The sequence below is a fragment of the Strix uralensis genome, chromosome 19, assembly GCF_047716275.1.
Source record: "Strix uralensis isolate ZFMK-TIS-50842 chromosome 19, bStrUra1, whole genome shotgun sequence".
Classification (NCBI taxonomy): domain Eukaryota; kingdom Metazoa; phylum Chordata; class Aves; order Strigiformes; family Strigidae; genus Strix; species Strix uralensis.
In genome coordinates this window covers 11,989,861-12,009,374 of record NC_133990.1, presented here as the reverse complement: position 1 = coordinate 12,009,374, position 19,514 = coordinate 11,989,861, and the positions used below count along the sequence as shown (strand labels likewise).

General features: G+C 37.3%; 1 protein-coding gene across 1 annotated transcript in view; it reads right to left on the bottom strand.

Moving 5' to 3' along the window:
* Positions 1-12,509, bottom strand: part of ANKFN1 (ankyrin repeat and fibronectin type III domain containing 1) — a 62,939-nt gene extending 50,430 nt beyond the window's left edge. The window contains exons 1-3 of the mRNA XM_074889223.1: positions 12,324-12,509; positions 4,847-5,057; positions 112-306 (exon numbers count right to left, since the gene is read on the bottom strand). Of these exons, the coding sequence (XP_074745324.1) occupies positions 112-306; positions 4,847-5,057; positions 12,324-12,509 (592 nt within the window). The remainder of the gene's footprint in view (positions 1-111; positions 307-4,846; positions 5,058-12,323) is intronic.
* Positions 12,510-19,514: the final 7,005 nt, after the last annotated feature.

The window sequence follows — 19,514 nt, the reverse complement described above, 5'->3', positions numbered from 1 at the left end:
CTCATTCTTAGAAAGGCCATGTAGTTGTATGCCTCAGTTTTCCCACTGTAACATTCATCTGCTTCACAGCAGTGCTTGTCTTGAATTTTGCAACTACTTTCTTCTACTTACTAGCATGCTCGTAGCCTGACTTCATGCGCTTGTATAGCCTGTATCTCCATTCCCATGCTTTTAGCTGCTTCTCTTTTTCTGCGTTGTCTGTATCCAGGCCTTCATTCATCACTTGTGCAGACAATTCAGTAACTCGCTGCTGTGCTTCCTGGACCAATGTACTCAGATGCACTGACCTGCTTTCCATGTTAACAACTACCAAGAAAAGGGAAAAGTAAGTAATTGCTTGGTGGACCTATATGACAAAATTCTGGCCTTACGCATTCCAGTGTAACACAGGTAAGGTCAAATCCTTGACCTTATATCAGACATCACTAAATACTGCCTTCCAGTAGTTATCTTGTCAGCAAGTGCCGATTTATACCACTTAAGGATCTGGCCACTTGAATGGGATTAACAACATGAATAAATTGATCAGATTATGTCTTCCAATGTTTCTCATATGCTTAAAAATGTCTTAATTAGACTGAAATTGCGTATATGTTTTAAATTAATGGAATATTAAAACCAAACTAAAATAATAAAGCATTTGGTTTCTATGAAACCCCTACTTTGCCATAATATCATAACCTTTCATAGAAAAATAGAAAATTGTAATAAACACATACAATATATAAATCTCTACAGGCGAAGAGACATCTAATTGGCAAATTTAAAAGTGAGAGTTTTGTGCCTGAGGGCCATGGCTGGTATAGAATGCATCTCTTTCCAGGTTTTCTTTGTGCCACAGTTTTGCCCATGTACTATATAATTAGTCCTCTGACAGACTGGACAGATAGTGAGCAGCTTGACACATGGACATTTTGGTTTTCTCCAGTACTCAGAAAAACTTTAATTTGACGTTTAGCAGTTCAGATCGCCTGTATGAACTACTGCGTGCTACATAAAGGTAAAAATGAAGATTGCATAGGTTACAAACTGAAGTAGGTTTGATTTTAGCCCAAGTCCACAAGACTACCCTAAGCCCCTTGATTATACAATGAAATGTGGTGAATCAGAAATGCTCTTAGCCTCAAATTGTTCAAATTATTTGCAGTTTAGAAAATAGGACTTGTAAAGGTGTTTAATCTGAAAGCAAATGCAACCACTGATCTGATGTTCAATATGCAGGGAATAGTGTACAGGAGAAGGAATTCTGAAATCACAGAAAATAACTTTTCTCTGGTGTCTTGTATTTTTGCGAAAGAGCTCTGAGATAGCCTTAATTTAAAAGGCCCCTATTTACCGAAAACGCTGCCCTAGCACAAGCAGCTACTCTTAGCAATGATGGGGAGTTGCTATGTAAGGACAGCCAGGCTCTTGGTTTCCCTAAGGTTTTGACTCTTGCACAGGATGCACCAATCATTCACTTGATAAGCCACGAGCAGTGGACATTTCTGAAAACATCAAACTGTACCATATAAAGGACCAAGACTCTGACAGGTTTTTGACATCAAAAAACCACATGAGGGAAGATGTCTGCGCATATGAATGTGTTATTCCTAAACTGGAATCATAGGATTATGGGACAAATCCAATTGGAAAGGACCTTCTCTAGTCCAACCTTCTTGTTCCAAACAGGATCAGCTATGAGGTCAGACCAAGTTACTGATGGCATTACCCAGTCTGGTCTTGAAAACTTCCCAGGATGGAGGCTTTACAGCGACTCTAGGCAACCTGTTCCACTGCTTTACTGTCCTTATGGTGAAAAAGGTGTTTGTTTTATCCAGTCTGAACCTCTCATTTTAACTTTTGCCCTCTGTCTCTCATAACAATATCACAGTCGAAGTTTATCAGAGTCTAAGAATAACCCTATGTACTGATGTGAAAAGTGCCATGGGATCTCTAAAGCCACAGGAGGAGAGCAAAGAATTACTCAACACCTCTGACATCCAAAAGATTGTTTTTGAAGAATGTGTGTCTCAAAAAAAGACTGGAAAAAACCCCCAACTTTGCTTTCAGAAGCTGGCTTGAAGCCATCCTTCTTGAAGTTTGATCATTCTTCATATGGACATCAGAGACATATGGCCAGGCTTACTGGAATCTGCTGGTATCCTCAGAACTGCCTGTTTACTGGGAGGCCAAAGGCGATATGGTTGCCTGGATCCATGCCTACCATAAGCATGCAACACATCTGATAGCACAACAGGACTGAGGAAGGAGATTTTATGTGCCAGAACTTCAGGTGATTGAAACTTGGCATTGGTTCAAGTTCTCACTGAGGATCTGGCTCTATCTGTTTAATCAAGATTCTGATCCACAGTTGTCAGGCCTTGGAAATGTGTCCAATCAGCCACTGGACAATTTAATCTTATTTTTATTTGAGTTCACATGAACAAGCCAAGCCAAACAATGAAGTATATGATGAATAAGAGTAACTGAAAAGATAACACAGTGGACTTTGCTTCCTCCCCAACTAAATGAATATTTTAAATGCTGTACTCTCTGATCTTTCTTTGTTTTTAAGAGATGCTTGGTTCCTGTAAGGATTTATACAGTCTGAGCTCCATGTGGAAATGAAGATCATAGTTTTACTTTCTGTTGCTTTATCTGCTGTTGTTCCTATTCCAGGCAGAAATCCAGGTGGTACAGATGGAAGCTATCTGTCCTCCAGATCCTCTTTTCTACAGCATTAGGTTAGGGACTGTATTGAGATTTCAGCTGGATCACTACGGTTCATATAGTGGAAGAGCAAGAGTCTTCTCTGTAGGAAGCTTTTGGTGTGCACTTGGAACAGGGAATTCCTCTACCTTGCAGTCTCCCAGATCTGTGCATCTGCCCTGTACACTTCCAATCAGATTAAGAGATGCTTGTGTCCTGTCTCAAAATTGGGGTGAGTCAGAATTTTACCTTGATATCCTCTCCCCTCCCACTCAGCCTGGGGAAGCCTTGTTCAACTGCCCATCATAGAGAAAAGAAAATGCTCCCACTGTCTGCTGGAGCATGTTCTTGCAGCCCTGAGATCATAGAAACAGAATGGATTTCATTCTAACAGGGTTGGTTAAGTACAGAAAGCAAAGCAGAAAGACTAGAGAAAATAGAAAGTGACTGCTATCAGTTCCACAAGAATGAAGCCACATACAAAGATGCTGTGAACCTTTGTTTTGACTGCTGAAAATAACTTTTTTGTATTTTGCTCTCAAGTAGCAAATGTAAACCCTTAAGGTAAAAAAACCCAAACCAAACAATCATTTGCTTTTTATTGAGAATGCTTCATCCATTATTTCAATCAGAAAAACTAAAAATCAAGATAAGTGAAGTGGAAATTTGGTGGGTATATTTTGAAATGGAAATGAGGTGGTTATATATTCATATTCTCTGTGTTCATAGGCATGTTTGCATTAATTACAGGAAATGAATACTAATTTATGATTGCCCCTGCTCGCCATCAGACTGCATTTATTTACAGATGAGGTCAATGAAAAATTAGTTTAGTCTTTTTTACTGCTGTTTAGAACACTCAAGACTGTGTTTTCCTCTAGATTTGTCATGGTTAATGAATGTTGCTTCAGCAGTCAATCATGTACTCTAAATGCTGTCACACTTTTTTTTAAAGCCTCAGTCATGAACCATGACAGAAAAATAAACAAATAAATATAAAACTAAAAAACTCTTTTCACTGAGCAGCTACACTATGCAAAAATCTCCAGGGAAGGTTAAAGGAGGCCAGAATAAATGATAATATAAGTGCTGTGGACATAGAAAAGCAATAAAGGTGTACCAACACTGAGGGTCTGGCAAAAAAACTCAACACACACACGCACATGCACACACACTCTCCAGTGAAAAAACTGGCAATGTTAGTAGCCTCAAGGTGCAATTTCCTGGAGCACCGAGATTGACATGCCAGCACTAAATGTTGTTAATTTAACTAACTTCAAATTAATGGCAGAGTCTGCAGTGGCCGAACCCCTCAAACACAGTCTCATTATAGCCTTGCTGGGAATGTCCTAAATATAGGCATTGACAGTTTAAAACAAATTCGCATACATTGGTGTATTTTTAGACACAAGTAAGGCGTCAGAGTTTGTGTCATGGTGTACGGTTGATTAATTGGGTTGGTAAGTCACCCTCCAACCCACAAATTGTGCATAAAAATGCCCATGAAGGAATACAAAGGAGTTTTATAACTACAATATGTAGTTATAAGCAATATTGGTATTCCAGTAAAGTTAGAAGCCTGTTTTGTGTTTAGATTTTTTCTGGTTCTGTAGAACTTTGAAATTCTCATTTAAGTGGGATTTTAGGCCATTTGAAGACCAGGAGTGAGGAGTCTGTGGGTAATGGAAATAATAGATTTCAACACAACCTGTTTCCTGAAGGCAGCATAGCCAAAATCAAAAGGATAATCAAAATAAACCAAAGTCTAGACAACCCATCGTCCCTTCAATTTTGATGACAAACTCCATATTTCAGACCATGATCTTTGAATCACTCAGTTCGTTTCCATGTTTTGAAAGATTTTTTTTCTCAATACTGATATTAACTCAGCTGCCCCAGTGTTAATCACATTAGAAGCTCAACCTGATTCATCAGTTGGTGTATCTGACATAGAGAACCAAAAAGATCTACTGAGCATGCATTCAACAAGCAGATATTGCTGCAAATGTCCTCCAGCAGTGTGGTACTATTGTTGGTATAATCTTCATTATGATAAAACAAGCAATTTTTGTGTAATGTAATTAATTTTCCAAAACAACAGCAAGCCTAATCTCCTACAGACAATTATCTAAGTCAGTTCGTGTTCTTTACTTACAGTGTGGGCTTTCCTTTGCTCCAACATGTAGAAGGGTCCTAGCAATAGGGATGTTGTTTGTCAGAATGGCAATATCCAAAGGGGTTAGTCCCTCACTGTTTGGTGTGTTCAGGTCCAGTTCCTCCAGTGTGTATTGATAAAGAAGAATCTGAACAGCATCCAGATCTTGCTGTTCTACGGCCTCAAACATAGCTTCATTGCACTGGAAATTCTGTGTATCAATAAAAACAGAAATTCAGTAAAACTATTCAAATGTCAGTGTTTTAAAAATACGTTGAGAAAATTTGTGTTTTGTGAGATTGCTATAAAATATTGATTCTCCAGCCCCAGCTTAGGTTCAGCTAGAAACATGGAAATTGTTTGCAGCAAAACTGAGCTTGGTCTGCCTCTGGACTTGTGTGTGCTTGAACTTGCTTCAGGTCTGTGGGAAGATTCAAGTGAGATTCAAACCCATACAAAGCAAACCCATACTTATTTAGACATCTGTCCTGTAATCAAACTATATGAGCAATATTATATGTTTTCAGTGTGCAACTGGGTGAAAGACTATGATTTTGGCAGAGTATTGGACTACTGAGTTTTTCAAACTCAAAATTTAAAGTAAAAATCTACAAACTCAGGTGATCAAAATCCAAATCAAACAAGATAATTCTGGAGCAAAAAAACTTCACAGCTCCAGTGTGAGCTAGTAATAGCTGTTCACTCCAACACTTCAGTCATTTCTAGATGCACACATTTTTGCATTTAACTTGTAACTAGAAGAAGCTTTGAAACATATAGTCCTTAAATAAAGAAGTAAAAGTGAGACTGAAAAAATTGACTGTCTAGCATGCATGTCCAGAAAGTGACGTGTCTGAACAGCAGAGAACACAAGCAGCCAAAACCAAAAACTCTCAAGCAGGGAGAACCACTGAACCTTTTCCTTACCAATGTCAAGGAGGTAAAAGAATGTTATAATACAAAGAGACATATAGTTTCTTAATTGAGCTGAGGAGAAGCAGGTGCAGGAGAGTAGCATGGCCTGCAGGTTTCTGTTATGAGAACATCCTTCTGGAGCCTACAGTAATGACATGTTATTTGCCAAGATTCTTTAAATTCTCTCCCAGTGTCCTATTGCCATAATTACCCAATAGGTTTTTTTCCTCTTAAGAATGAATTAGTAGAAGCAAGAGGCCCAGCTAAGCAAGGAGAGCTCAGCATGTGGTCACATAAAGGAACTGAGATATACGTAGACATATTGTGCCAACTGGCATACTAAAGAAATGCATACCTAAGAGAGCAAGCGATCCAGATAGATGATGTAAACTAACTTCCCGTGCCCTGAAACCCACATGGAGGAAACACAGAGAAAATTCTTATATAATAACGTATTCTTTATGATATGAAATATTGAATTGAAACCGTCTTCTGTGATTAGAAATTAACATTTCAGCCACATTAAAACTTCATTTTCTTTTTTAAATTGATGCAGTTTTATTTGGCATATACCTGTCCAAGTTTTGCTCTCAGTGAAGCAACTCTTTCTGACAGAGCACTGATCTGCTGGAATATCTTTTGTCTCCTCCTAAAATGCATAAACTAATGGTTTACAAGCAGTTCTGAAAACCAGAGTCCACAGCTTGGAATTTGATCAGTTCTACATTTTTTTTTTCAGTTGAGCTTGAAGTTAAAAGTGTCTTCAGAAATTCTCAGACCTGACAGAGATCTGGTCTACCATTTTGTATGTGAAGTATTGGTACCACACTAAGCAATGGCAAAGATGATGTTATCTTAAAATTTTAATATGGATCCCACCTATGCTGAATATTAGGGATCAGCAGAACAAGAAGACAGATGTACATAAGATGATCCTTACCCAAAATTATCAATATAGTCAAATGAGATACTTACATGAGACGACTACCTAAGAGTGAGATGAACTATGCAAATCTAGGAGAGTAGTGCCGACTTGAGAATCTACCCTTTAGACATCTAAGTACAGAAAATAACTCACGCTGGAGAAATATTTTTTCTGTAGATTTCTATGCAGAACAAAAGACACTACTTAAACAAGTGCTTCATCAAAATGAGTCTGTGTCAAATTCCTGTTTTCAGATTCTTCTCTAGATTGTAAGATTCAGATTTAATTTCATTATCAAATTCTTAGATCATACTTCAGTGTTAGGTGTAAGAGAAAAAATCTCAGAAAAAGTTGAATGGCAAGCAGCAATATTTATCATTCTTTATCTACCCCACTGTTCAAGGCAAAAAATTGCCTTTAAGGATATATACTGTCATTAGAGAGGGCACATCTCCAACAAATTTTAGAAAAGAGGCCAGCACATATTTCTCTTATTATAAGGTAAAAATGACAGAAATTTTTACTGCAATGCAGCAATGTTTCTTTTAATTCCAGTAGCTCCACACATCTGCTGTGTTGCTTATATAACACCTTATCATCCTGAAATCAGAGATCTTACTCTTATTCTGGCATTTTGCCCCTACCCTGAAGGGATGAAGGGCTCTGGCTAGAAATTAAAAGAATTTTAATTAATTTTTATTATAATTACAAAATATTTATATTAATGGTATGATTCTGATATGTGCTATATGTCACCAACTCCCACTCAAGTCAAAGATATGCATTTAACAGCTGTATGTCACTGTGCTATGTACTCAGAATTCATATAAATAGATCATTGATGTTCCACCTAAAGAGGAAAAAAAAAAAAGCTGTGCTCCTTTGCTCTTTGAAAGTTCGTTATTATGAATGCAGAACTGTGAACTGACAGACTGCTTTTGCATATAAATTATTAGAAATGCAAAATACATTCACCAATTCTTCAAAAATATATATCAACATTCTAAAAAGCATTAATTTCATCACAGTTCACACCCATTTCAAATTGGTTTTCTACTGATTTTGGAACTTCCTTTATACTGTTGTTTATGGAAATAAAGGGTAATTATGCTTCAGAAGCGTCTGCTTTTGATCCAATCAGAAAACAAGCAAAATCATATTACTCTTGTAACTGGTCACAGCTAGGGAAATCTACTTATTTAACAGCAAATTCATAAAGAGCTTACTACGAAGGGAATTGGTTGAACTGAATGACTACATTAGTTTCCATTTTTAGTTAAGTTCTTTTAGGAAACACCAGCTAACAATCTGAGAGCAGAACAAAAAGGTACAGCTGATGATATCACTCAATGACAGGCTTGTGGTGCTCACTTAGGACAGCAAACCAGGTATTTCTCAGTTTACATTTCCACTTCTGTGGCCCTGGGTACATATATCGTTTCCCCCTTTTTTGAAATCAGAATAGTCATTCTCTTTTAATTGCTTTTATGTATGTGCATAAAAATTAAATGAGTTAGCATTTGTAGAGTGCTACCCTAAGTGCTCAATACCATTATTTGGCTTTAATTCCAATTTTGTGTGAAACTCAATAAATCTTGTCATACATCACAGGAATTTCTTGTGTTATATAAAAACAAAAAATCCCTGTTACATAATAAAAAAAAGATGGCTAACTTCAGCATTACGGCTGAAATTAACCCAATGATGTGGCTGACAAAAGCATTTGGCCCTTTTCAAATATATACATGCACACTTTAACAACAGATTCTACCTACCTGAATGATTATGGTAGAACTCTTTTTAAAACTTTGATTTGAATTGTTATTTTTGGATTAATTTATCAAGATTTAGACCTGTTTAGATGCCTTTGAAAAGGCATCTTTGGACTTTTGCTTGCCAAATGAAATATCCAAAGTATTTGTGAAATTTTGGCCTTAAGTAAATTGCTAAACAGACTCTAAGCACATGCTTAAGTTAATTCCTCATAAACGCTCTTGACAGCTAATCTGTTGGCAAGAATGTTTCACTGAATGGGAAAAAATTTAAAAAAAAATTCTATTTCTTTATTTCATTAGAAATCTGTTTGAAAAAGTTACACCGATTTAAACAAGAAACAGATCATGAATTTTACAAGCTACTTCATCCAATCCAAACAATTATGAGACCAAATTGCAAATATCAGTTTTTCCAAATGAACAATTCAGACACAAGCAATAGGCTGAAATATGTTGGCAAGTCTCCTAACTTCAAAGAGTATAAAAACATGGGAACTGTGATATGGGCATGTATGCATCCCTCATCCACATAGCAGTGTGCATCTAACCATGCTATATCTATTTCAGTGAAAAAATATCCTGGTGAGACAGCAAAATATCTACCACATTTTCAGTCATGCTAGTAAATTGTCCCATCTGGAAGCCTGCATCGAGCCCAGCTCTCCAAGTCCAGAAAAACATTCTACACACCTGACCAACTTTTCCCCAACTATTTGCTTTCACACAGAAAACAGAGTATTTGAAAATATCGTCAGCATATCTTCAAAGATATTTGAAGATTAGACAGTTTTCTGCAAAAAGTTGATCATATTCTGTGTAAAAGACTCTCTAGTATTGCAGCATTATTCAGACATCTGCAGCCCGAGGGTAAGAAATTCAAAGAGGGGTAAGACATAGTATCTTTAGACTCACATGTTCAATTTTAGTCCAACTGGTATTGTCACAAATACTAACAAGAGCCTTCTAATTTCTGCCTTCATTTACATTTACTAGATAACTTTCTTCTGCTCTGAAAAGGCAAAACCATTGAATTCAAAGAGAAACTGAATCACATTTACAAGTGATCAGGTAAAGTTTAGGGGCAGTTTTTACATTGCTTTTTCATTGACTCAGTCCTGCAGCCTCCAATCATTAGCTAGACAGCTGTGCTATGTGATTAATTTATTTAGGTGTTACTCTGATGCACAAATGTATAAACTGAAAAGGACCACAGTATTGCTTTGCAGTAAGTAATAACCATGTTCCAGTAAGTGATTCAGTGCTGGAGTGTTTAGAAATGCAATCTTATGTAGCTTAATTAAAATGAAGTGCCCCTTTCAAGATATTTGCTCTAGGTTTTACTGAAAAAGTCCACTATGTGCTACTGGAGTTGGAAAAAATGTTAAAGTAGTTTCTGCAAAGACTTGTTTTGATAAACAGGAGTTCAAGAATAAAGCTATTTTAGGACATTGCTATGTCTGCAGCAAGACAACAATTTACTGAATGGAAAGTGTTGCACAGCAAGAGAGAATGGAAAGAAAACTCTTCCCTAGCCAAAGCTGAAAGAAAACAAATTCTAACAAGTGTTGTTCACTTGTCTGGAGACATGATTTTAGTCATTGACTTAGCTCTGTAGCACAGAAATTCAATGATTAGAAAATACATCAGCTAGCAACTTGACCTGGAATATTTCCATCCCTTCACTGATGGTTTCATTGCTATTTATTTCTAGGGAAAACTATGAAAACAACAGGCAGAACAGATAGAATGGGAACCAAAGCCTTTTGAGTTCAGTGGGAGTCTGTTCACTGACTGTTGTGGACACCAGCTCAGCCCCCCGACTGATAATACCTAGAGGTACCTGTGCTTGCTGTGGGTCAGCAGTGACAAAAGCTACATCAGTCCCATGACAGCGTAGTGGGTTGGGGGAAACAAAGTTAGGACAAGTAAGTCTACATCCCGTTAAACCCCCATCCAAATCACAATGTAAAATCGAGTCTCCTAATCACAATTACTGATTGAATGGGCACACCCACCGCCTGACAGATCTGGACTGAAAAGGGAGAGAAGTGAGTTTGTAAGTAATTAGTTCTATGGACAGCAGAGGACTTGAGCCTCAGAAGCAGTACACTGCTCCTCAATTTTTGGGCTATGCTCATTCGCAATTTCTCTTCTCATTAGTTAAGTATGACAGAAGACCCCATATTTGAAGGAATATGTAATTTTAAGTGTATATTTAGAGAAACACTGGTCAGAATATATGCTAACAGACTGGCATTCATTCAGTCTACATGTCAGTCTGCTCTGGCATGGTCCCCAGCACTAGCTTAGCCTCCTCTCTTTCACTCGCTTAGTCACACACAAGCTTGCAATTGAAAAGAAAAAGGCAAGAAAAGATAGTGACTAAAAATTCGTCTAAAGAATCTTTTCCCACAGTTTATACTTAGAGGCCCAAACTCAAATGTTCCCTACAAAATGAAAGCATCTGGAAGCCCACTGCCTCAAAGCACAGCTGTTGGCTCCTGTGCAAAGGCTGTTCAGCTATGAAGCCGTGTTTGAGTTTCAGGCTTCTCCTGTAAAACAAAATCTATTGGCTCTGGCAGAGCTGAGAGGAAGGAGCCATGATCCCCTGCTATCTTCAGATCATAGTCTTTCTTCACAGGAGAGACACAACAGTCTCTTGACTTTCCAATGCACTAGAGCTACGTTTCAGCTTAGCTCTTCCTTGGAGCATGCATGGGTCCTCTGACTTCCAGAAAGGAGTGATCCTAGCAGATAGGATCATTGAATTGCCTTTACAATTATTTTCAATTTTGGCATTGATTCATATGAATTTTCTCATACATAACAAAGATTTGTGTGTGTTAAAGGAGTCTAGAGTGTGCTTTTTATTCTGACAAAATGTGATATTTTTATTATCTGGCCCAGCCATATTCAGAGTTTAGACCTGCACTGAGCTAAGCATCTGCTTTAGTGCAGCAGAGTAATGGTTCCAAGAGGTGTCTCCGGGCATATTCACAGACACTGTTATAAGTCATGGCTCTTCAGAAGTGGAGAGGAACTCTTTGAAATAACTCAGAGAAGAAGTTGAAGGATGTGTCAGTTCTTCCTACTTATGGAAAAGGGGAAATTATTTTGTTTTGGCAGTATCAACAGTAGGTTCATCTTCCTCCAGCAAATATAAAAGATTCTGTTCTGCACTGAACTTACACTGTGCTATCATTTCAAGGACACAGTCCATGTTTCAAAATGTATCTGCTGGAGGTTGTGTAACTTCACCAGCACTGGCATAAATAGGAGCACTTGTGAGTGGTAAATCCAGCAGGTGCTTATATGCTTTCCTATACTGGCACCAGAGTGCTTGGCTGTGTTCTGCAACTGGGGTAGGGCACCCAGGCCAGACTGCTTCTTGGGTGATCTCCTTTTCCCATGGTCTTATCTAGTGACCATCACACCACAGTCTGTGAACAACCTTGCATTTTTCTGTCACAGCATGTAAGTTCCACTTACTCTGTTGTTTGGAAAAATGGGAACTTCTATTACAGTCATCTTCAGTTTTCTCAAAATACTTTTTCTTCATTATTTCTTGTAAGAGAAATACTTCTGTGTATATATTTAATCTACATTTTGTCACATTAATGCCAAGTTAAGACCTTACTGCTAAAATAAAGCATCATCACTTGAGTAAGGTAGCTTTTCTTTAGCCTTCAAGAAGGTCAGACTTTATTTTGACACAGAACCATAAGTGGTATGTCTGGGAAGAACGTACAGCGTCGGTCAGGGAACAAAGTGAGATGATGAAAATTGTACAGATTAAAAGCAAATTGAATAAGGAGATTAATAGGACAGTAAATTGGCAATTTGATAAATATCAAGTAATTACCATTGAGGTCTTACGGAGACTGAGCCGGTCAGATCGAGCTCTGAAATATGCTTCATCGAAGGACGTATGACTCCCCTTAAGCTTCTCTGACAGGTTCCGATATAACCGCTTTGCAGCATTTGGAGAGGATGGCACGCTGTTCTTTTTAGTCTGGAGGAGACTTAAGTTATGCATTTGCTGTGTCATTTTCAGCTAGTAGTTTCTAGAAGAAAAACAACAGCTGTTTAACAAGTTTTTGCTACACTAGCATCATTGATCAGAACTGTATCATTGAGATGCGCATTGCAAGACTTCTATGGCAAAAATCACTTTCACACAGACAGGTTTTGAACACTCAGAAGCACGTTTTTGGGCTTTTTCAATGGCAAATTGCTCTTTATGGAATTAGTCCCATGGATATCTATGGGGAAGGAGAATTAAGGATGGAAAAATGAAACAGACCACTTCAGAACTATTTGCTAATTTGTATAAGGAGAAGGGGTTTCATTTAATGAAGGGAATGGCCTTTTGACAGAGTGAGTTCTGGTAACACAGGTGTCAGAAAAAATTACCCCCAAATGTAAATGTTACTATACAATTTGGACAACATGTATGTAATCTGTGTTTTGTCAGTACAATGGTTTCTTAAAACAAAACTGAAGCAATTGAGAGGAAAAACATTTAACTGGTCACAGAACACAATGCAGGACTGAATTTTTTAACTGGTCGTGATTTAAGTTTGACACAAGCACAACTGTGGCAAGACATGTGCCTTATATCCCACATTACTATCTGCTAGCAAACTGTGTGCTCCAAAAGCATGTGGCGTTTTCAGTTGGGTGGGTGGATTATCTTTCACTAGAGACTCAAAGCAGTATTTCTCACTCAGGAAGTATGGCTGGATTCAAAATACTTTTTCATCTCTGAACCCATCACAAGCTACTACAGAAATAATGCATGAACTTACATTTAATTTGCATTAAATGCTGACACGTTATCATCCAAATGAAAGTCCGTTGCTACAGAGAATGTGTTTTTGTTAGAGTTTTGAAGAGCATTTAGCAGGGAGGGAACCTGCTTTGTGACCAAGACTCCTAAGGCATTATATTCTAGCAAATAACAGCTGAAACACAGAAAGCCTGTTTAGGCTCTGTTGTAGGCATAATGAGGCATATGTGCATTTTTAATTTAAACTACCTGTGGCCAACTAGTGTCCAGGTTATTGCAAACAAAGGCCTTACACTCTATGTTTTACAGTTAAAATAATCTGTGATTCTAACTGTTGATGTTTACAGTTTCATACTGAGTAGTTTCTTTCCTCAGTTAGTGGACAGGCACTGGTTTTGTCTCTATATTGTATAACTTTATCCTGCTCTGTGTTTGCCCTATCCATTTACACTACAAACTTTTCCAAGAGGGACTGCCTCCTCTCTCTAAGACTACCTAGCCCAATAGAGTTTCCATATTATCTTATAACTAAAGAATACTTTCTATACTCTATGATTACAGTAATTTTTCCATATTAGGAAAAACTGAATTAACATTTAACTCTCTGGAAACACTTTATGTGGGAATAATTTTGCCTGTCTGAAGAGAAACTAAGAATCAGATTTGACCCGACTGCAAGTACGGGGAAACTATCCCCAGGATCTCTGTAAGTGAAAACGTGACGAAAATGCACAATTTCTTCACGTTTCCTTTTTTCCTGCCGAGAGTGTGTATACATTTATAAGACAGAATATTTCTCTAGACGACCTCACAGTTGTAACAGTAAATGTGGCTACCCTTTCAGACTATCTTTTCCTGGAAATAAGCTTTAGATTTTTTGTACTATGATACAAATCCTGTAGCTTCCTGTTCTTGTGGTCTCAGCCTGCATCTAAGCATATCAGACCGCAGGACCAGACTCTAATAACTATTTACAATCCTAAAAGCATTCTTTACTAAACATTCTTTACTGTTGAGGCTGCTCATTGGCATGAATTGGTCCCTATGATTAAAGACACCACCCAGGTCTCATAAGCTGTCTACATTTTCCTTTCTCATTTGTAAATTGTGGGGAAGCAGACATCCTGAGCACAAAAGTATCTGATTACAAGTAATCTCACATATTCTCCAAGCTCATGGGGTATTAAAGAGAGACCAAGTCTCTGAATGAAGAGGGACAAAGTCAACATAGTTGTCATATGTGGTGAGAATACTTTGTTAAATTAGAACAACGGTGTGTGCTATCAGGAGGGTATTATGTGAGCTGCATCTCTGGAACTAATGTGGAAGAGTGGATATGATAAGAAATGGACTCAGGGAGAGACAATACTACAACGATTTTGGACTGCTTTTCTCTGAGCTTATGGAATAAAGGTAGTGTGAGGCTCACACAAGTAATTCATCCTGCTTTTTAATTATTAGATGCATTTCAGCAGCGCCTACAAGGACTAACTGAAATCAGTGTCTCTTCAAACAAAGCATTTTATTCTCTGCCCTGAATGGCAAGTTTGCATAGACTAGATAGAAAGTCTGACTGGAAACCAAGGAACATAGCAAGATATGTTTAATCAAAGTCTCTGTCATGAGAAGTTGCTTGATAATGTCAGACTAGAACGTAACACTACAATTATGCTCACCAATGCCATTTCACAAGTGTTCCAGACATGCCAAAATTATTTGGAACCACGTGCTGGAATCAGTGTGGGTTAGGTTTTACTGTATGGAGGTTGCTGGTAAGTGTTGAGTTTTAATATTGGACAAACTTTGAAGACAGCCTTTTGTTTTACAGATGCATCCATGTAGCCATTTGGGAATATAAACATGAAATAAAATGGTCCAAAGATTTCATTCACATCTGTCTTTGTTTAGCATAGCTTCAACAGTTCAGTTTATTTTGAGATATTTATTAAAAATAAGCTTAAGAAATAGCTGATTAACCCCAAAGCTGATTACCCAACTTCCACTGTTCCAAGTTATTAGTATTTTAAAGAAACTCAGCAATTTACCAATATATCATAATTATAATTTAATTCACAGTTAGTTAGAGTAACACTGCCACAGTTTTTATTAGCATATATCCCACATAAGTTTCTCCTCTTACCTCCATTTTTGAGAATTTCCTTCTTTCATCAATAAAATATGGGTCAAGAATCAGTCCCAAATTATGGATTAAAATAGGCCAATAAATGTATAGACATGTTTGTAAAGGAAGTTTCAATTTCCCCAAATAATTTGATTTCAAGAGTACAGTCATTGAATACCAAATACCACACAGTTTGTAGTAAACTCATGAGGGAGAGAACAATTTGCATTTACCACACAAACCTAATCATCATCAAGATGAGGACAAAAAAATAAGAGTAGACCCATCCAATACTTAATTCAAAGTTAGCTCACAATACTCCCCTGTGTTTGCATCAGAATTATAATTTTTTTATATGAAAAGCAACAGGCTCAGCACCTCTTAGTTGCACAATATGACACTATGGAGAGATTCCAAGCTTCATTAAGCCTGTATGCCAGTATGGAAACTTACTGAGAAACTGTGTAGGCATTTAGTAAGTTTACATTAAATAAATTAGGCATATCTACTTAGTAGCACTTCTCATACCTATTAATACCCGCTATTAAAGCTAACATGGCTTTTGCTTTTATCAGTCATCCCTAGGCTGATAAATTCCTCCCTCCATCTCACTAGACCAAACTACCTGCTTGTTGACTTCAAATCCCTAAGTTGTCTGGGGAGACGCCAGCCGTTGAAGAAGAGCTGATCTTAGCTGGAGATTTTTGGTGTTGATGTGAAGAGGCATTTATTTATATTTAAAGTCACTCTTACAGAAGCTGTAGAGCTTCTGGCTCATAGAATTAGTACTGTGACAATACTCTTGAGGATTAAAATAATTGCTAAAAAGAAATTTTGCCAGCCTGACTCCTAAAAAAACCCAATCTCTTCTCCAGCCTTCATTAATGTGGGAAGTTTATTTGTATCCATCATCTTAAACTCTGTTGCTCAGATGACTTTCACAGAATGTCTTGAAAGTCATCAAATTCAAGCTTTTCTTGAGAAGTAGAGAAGTTATTTTCAGAGATTCCAACATTTTACAGAGAACATCTTGACAGTAACATTTTCTTTTATGAGGAGACATTAGCCTGATCAAGTAAAGGAGAAGCACCTCTCAAGTTTTTGATGTTTTCCTGGAAATCTGAGGGTTTGGTAGAGGTGCTCTAGTCACACATCTATAAATACACATTCAAAACTCAGTTTGCATGTCAGTTCTCTCTCTTTCAATATGTACACTGTAAAAAGAAACTAGGTTCTCTAAATATGTTACAGCACACTAGGATGCTGGTGTAGTCTCAGGACCAACGCAAATTTAGGTATCTTTGGGCTGCTAGCCTATGCCTCCATCCCAGAAACGCCTAGCAGCTGTTTAATACCAAGTCTGCTCAGGCCTGTTCCCCATAGCAGGGGTTACTGTTCATAGTGACTCTATCTAAACATAGCTTGACTCCAAATATTACAGTTCCTAGGGGTTGCCAGAGTCCTTCCCACGTTGATCTGGTCAATGAAACAGGCTTTATAGATTCAGGAGAAAACTATAATGTGTTACTAACCATCTAAACAATGGCTTCTAAGAATACTAACAATTAATGCATGGAAGCTTTTTCAGTACACAGCCAGAGCAGATCCCCAAGACTAACATTAATGTAAGAGGAGGACAGAATCTTTTATAATCTCATGAAAGTTTCTCTTAAGTCAAGAGCAGGTGAGTCTATAGAGAAGCTAAGTAAACATTGTAAAAATTGCAGCTATTCAACAATAAAACAGGTGGCATCTTTACTATCCACACAGAATCATTGTATCACAAATGACTTGAAACACAGAAACATTTCCTGTATACTAACCATCAATATCCTGAAATAGTGCATGGAATAAATGTGGAACAATAAAGCAATAGCTGGAATAATATAATACAAATGAACTGCATTTTTACCAGCGTACTGAAACAGTAAGATGCTACTAAAGATTAATCATACTTAACATGTTTTCTAGTCACATACAAGGTATGAAATGAAAAGGTAAAGGTAAGCTGAATATTCTGGAAAACTTTCTGGAAGTGTGATCTTATTAGGCTGTAGAGAGCAATGAAAATGAGATCTGGCAAAAACATGGGTAAAATGTATAATAAGAAATAAGGAAAACAGCTCAATTCACATGATTGTGATTGAAAACTTACTCTTTTTTACTGGATGTTGGTATTTTATTTTTACAGACATAAACTATTTTGTAAGAGCAGTTTTAGGCTCCTTTTTTAAGTCCTGTTTTGGGTTTTTTACAACCATGTCCTCACCTCACTGATCAAGTGAAACCCTGAAACATGCATTGTCTTGATTGAAGTAACAAATCCCCCCACTGAAATGCACTTAGCCTGAGGATATACAGTTGTCACAACTGAAATTGTTACAGTATATCAAAGACAGTTTAGAAACAGGTGATGTCCAGAACTCTCCCATTGGAGATTTTCACCTATGGAAGCCTCTGCACATACCTAGCATAGGTCAGAATTAAATGATAAGGACATCTCAATATGGTTTGGAGTAGCCCTGTGTGATCTGACCAGCATTCTCACAGCAGGGCAAGAACTACAACAAGCAGCGCGTTACAAGATTTCTCAGTAAAAGGCAGAACAAGACAGAATAACAACAGCAGCTCACCATATAACTACTCATAATTAACTGTAGTTTGCATTTCCAAGAATTAAAAAAACCACAAAATTAAAGTCTTATGGCAGTTCTCTGAGGAAACACTTACTGTACTACCCTGGAAATAGCCACCAAGCCAGTCTTTTTTGTGTGACTATAGCATGCTATAGCATGTACCAAACCAGTGATCAAAGTCTTCCAACACACATTTCATGTTGCACATACTGTAGTTTAACCTTTGTGATTGGATTTCTACTTGTGCTTCTAAGCCCTGAAGTAACTGTTTTATTCCCCAACAGCAGGGTGCTTTGAAAGTCAAATTCTACTAAAATTTAATATAGATTAGTTACCCTTACTTATAAAGGCTTTTTTTTTTTTTAATTGGCAAATACTGACCTAATATTCATGTCATTTTAAAAACATACTGCAGAGAGAGAAAAAATATCAAAATCATAGATCACTGTCTGTTGTATGTGGCACATATATGCTGCACTGTATAGACAGGTGCACTGGCAAGACACAGCATAGCTGCAAAAGCATCTTTCTGATTTTAGGAAAACACAACAGCCAAGAAACCACTCAACACTATGTGTTTCATAAACATATTTAAGAACAATTTTATACTTGAAACTCCTAATTAAGAATATATGCATTAAAGAGTTAAATTTGACTTACCAGCTTAGGCTATCCAAGACAAAACGTGAACAAGTTGCTGGTAATTGTCCACTGTCTTCATTCAATGAATCACATTGGCTTTGCTGTCTCTGCTGGTTCAGCCTCTGGGCAGAACGAGTAAACCTCTTCCTTATACTGCATGAATGATCAGATACGAAAAAGCTTATTACTAGCAAATACTGAAGTCCAAGATCACTGGTAAGATCTCAGAGCAAAACAGTATTTAAAGCAAACAGTGGTGTATCACAGGTAAAATGTTTGGTGCCTTAACTCTATCCTAGTTACCTGTGCAGCTATAGGAATAACTAATTCCTATATAAAGCTCTTGCCTCCGTAGTCAAAGATGCCATGACTTCTGTATGCTTTTAGCTTGTTGTATCCCTTAAAATTGATCAGCAGCACAGCGTGCAAGTAGAAAAAATAATTACTGCCAGAGTAAACAAAACTGCAATTGTAATTAATTTGCCATGAAGTATGAGCAAAAAGACATTAATGCAGCCATCTTAAAGCAGTTAGTTTTATGTTAAACCAATAAAAAGGGAAAGAATCACAGTCCTACACTCAGTCCAGTAATGCATGTTGCATGTGATGTATTGTTTCTTCTTTCTTCAAGCAAGCTATCACTACAGCTGTCTGCAATCATAGCAACAAAAGCAGCAACCATATCCATAGCTATGGGACATCTGCAAGATCATTTGAGAGCTCCCAGCCTGAACAGGTTATGCTTAAAAAAGACTATTAAATGAATAAGAAAAACATATTTTATTGATGCCTACATTTCAGCTAAAACAGATCCTGTAATGTCTGCTCTAAGAGCTTCCAAAATAGTAGAACAGTGATTTTTCA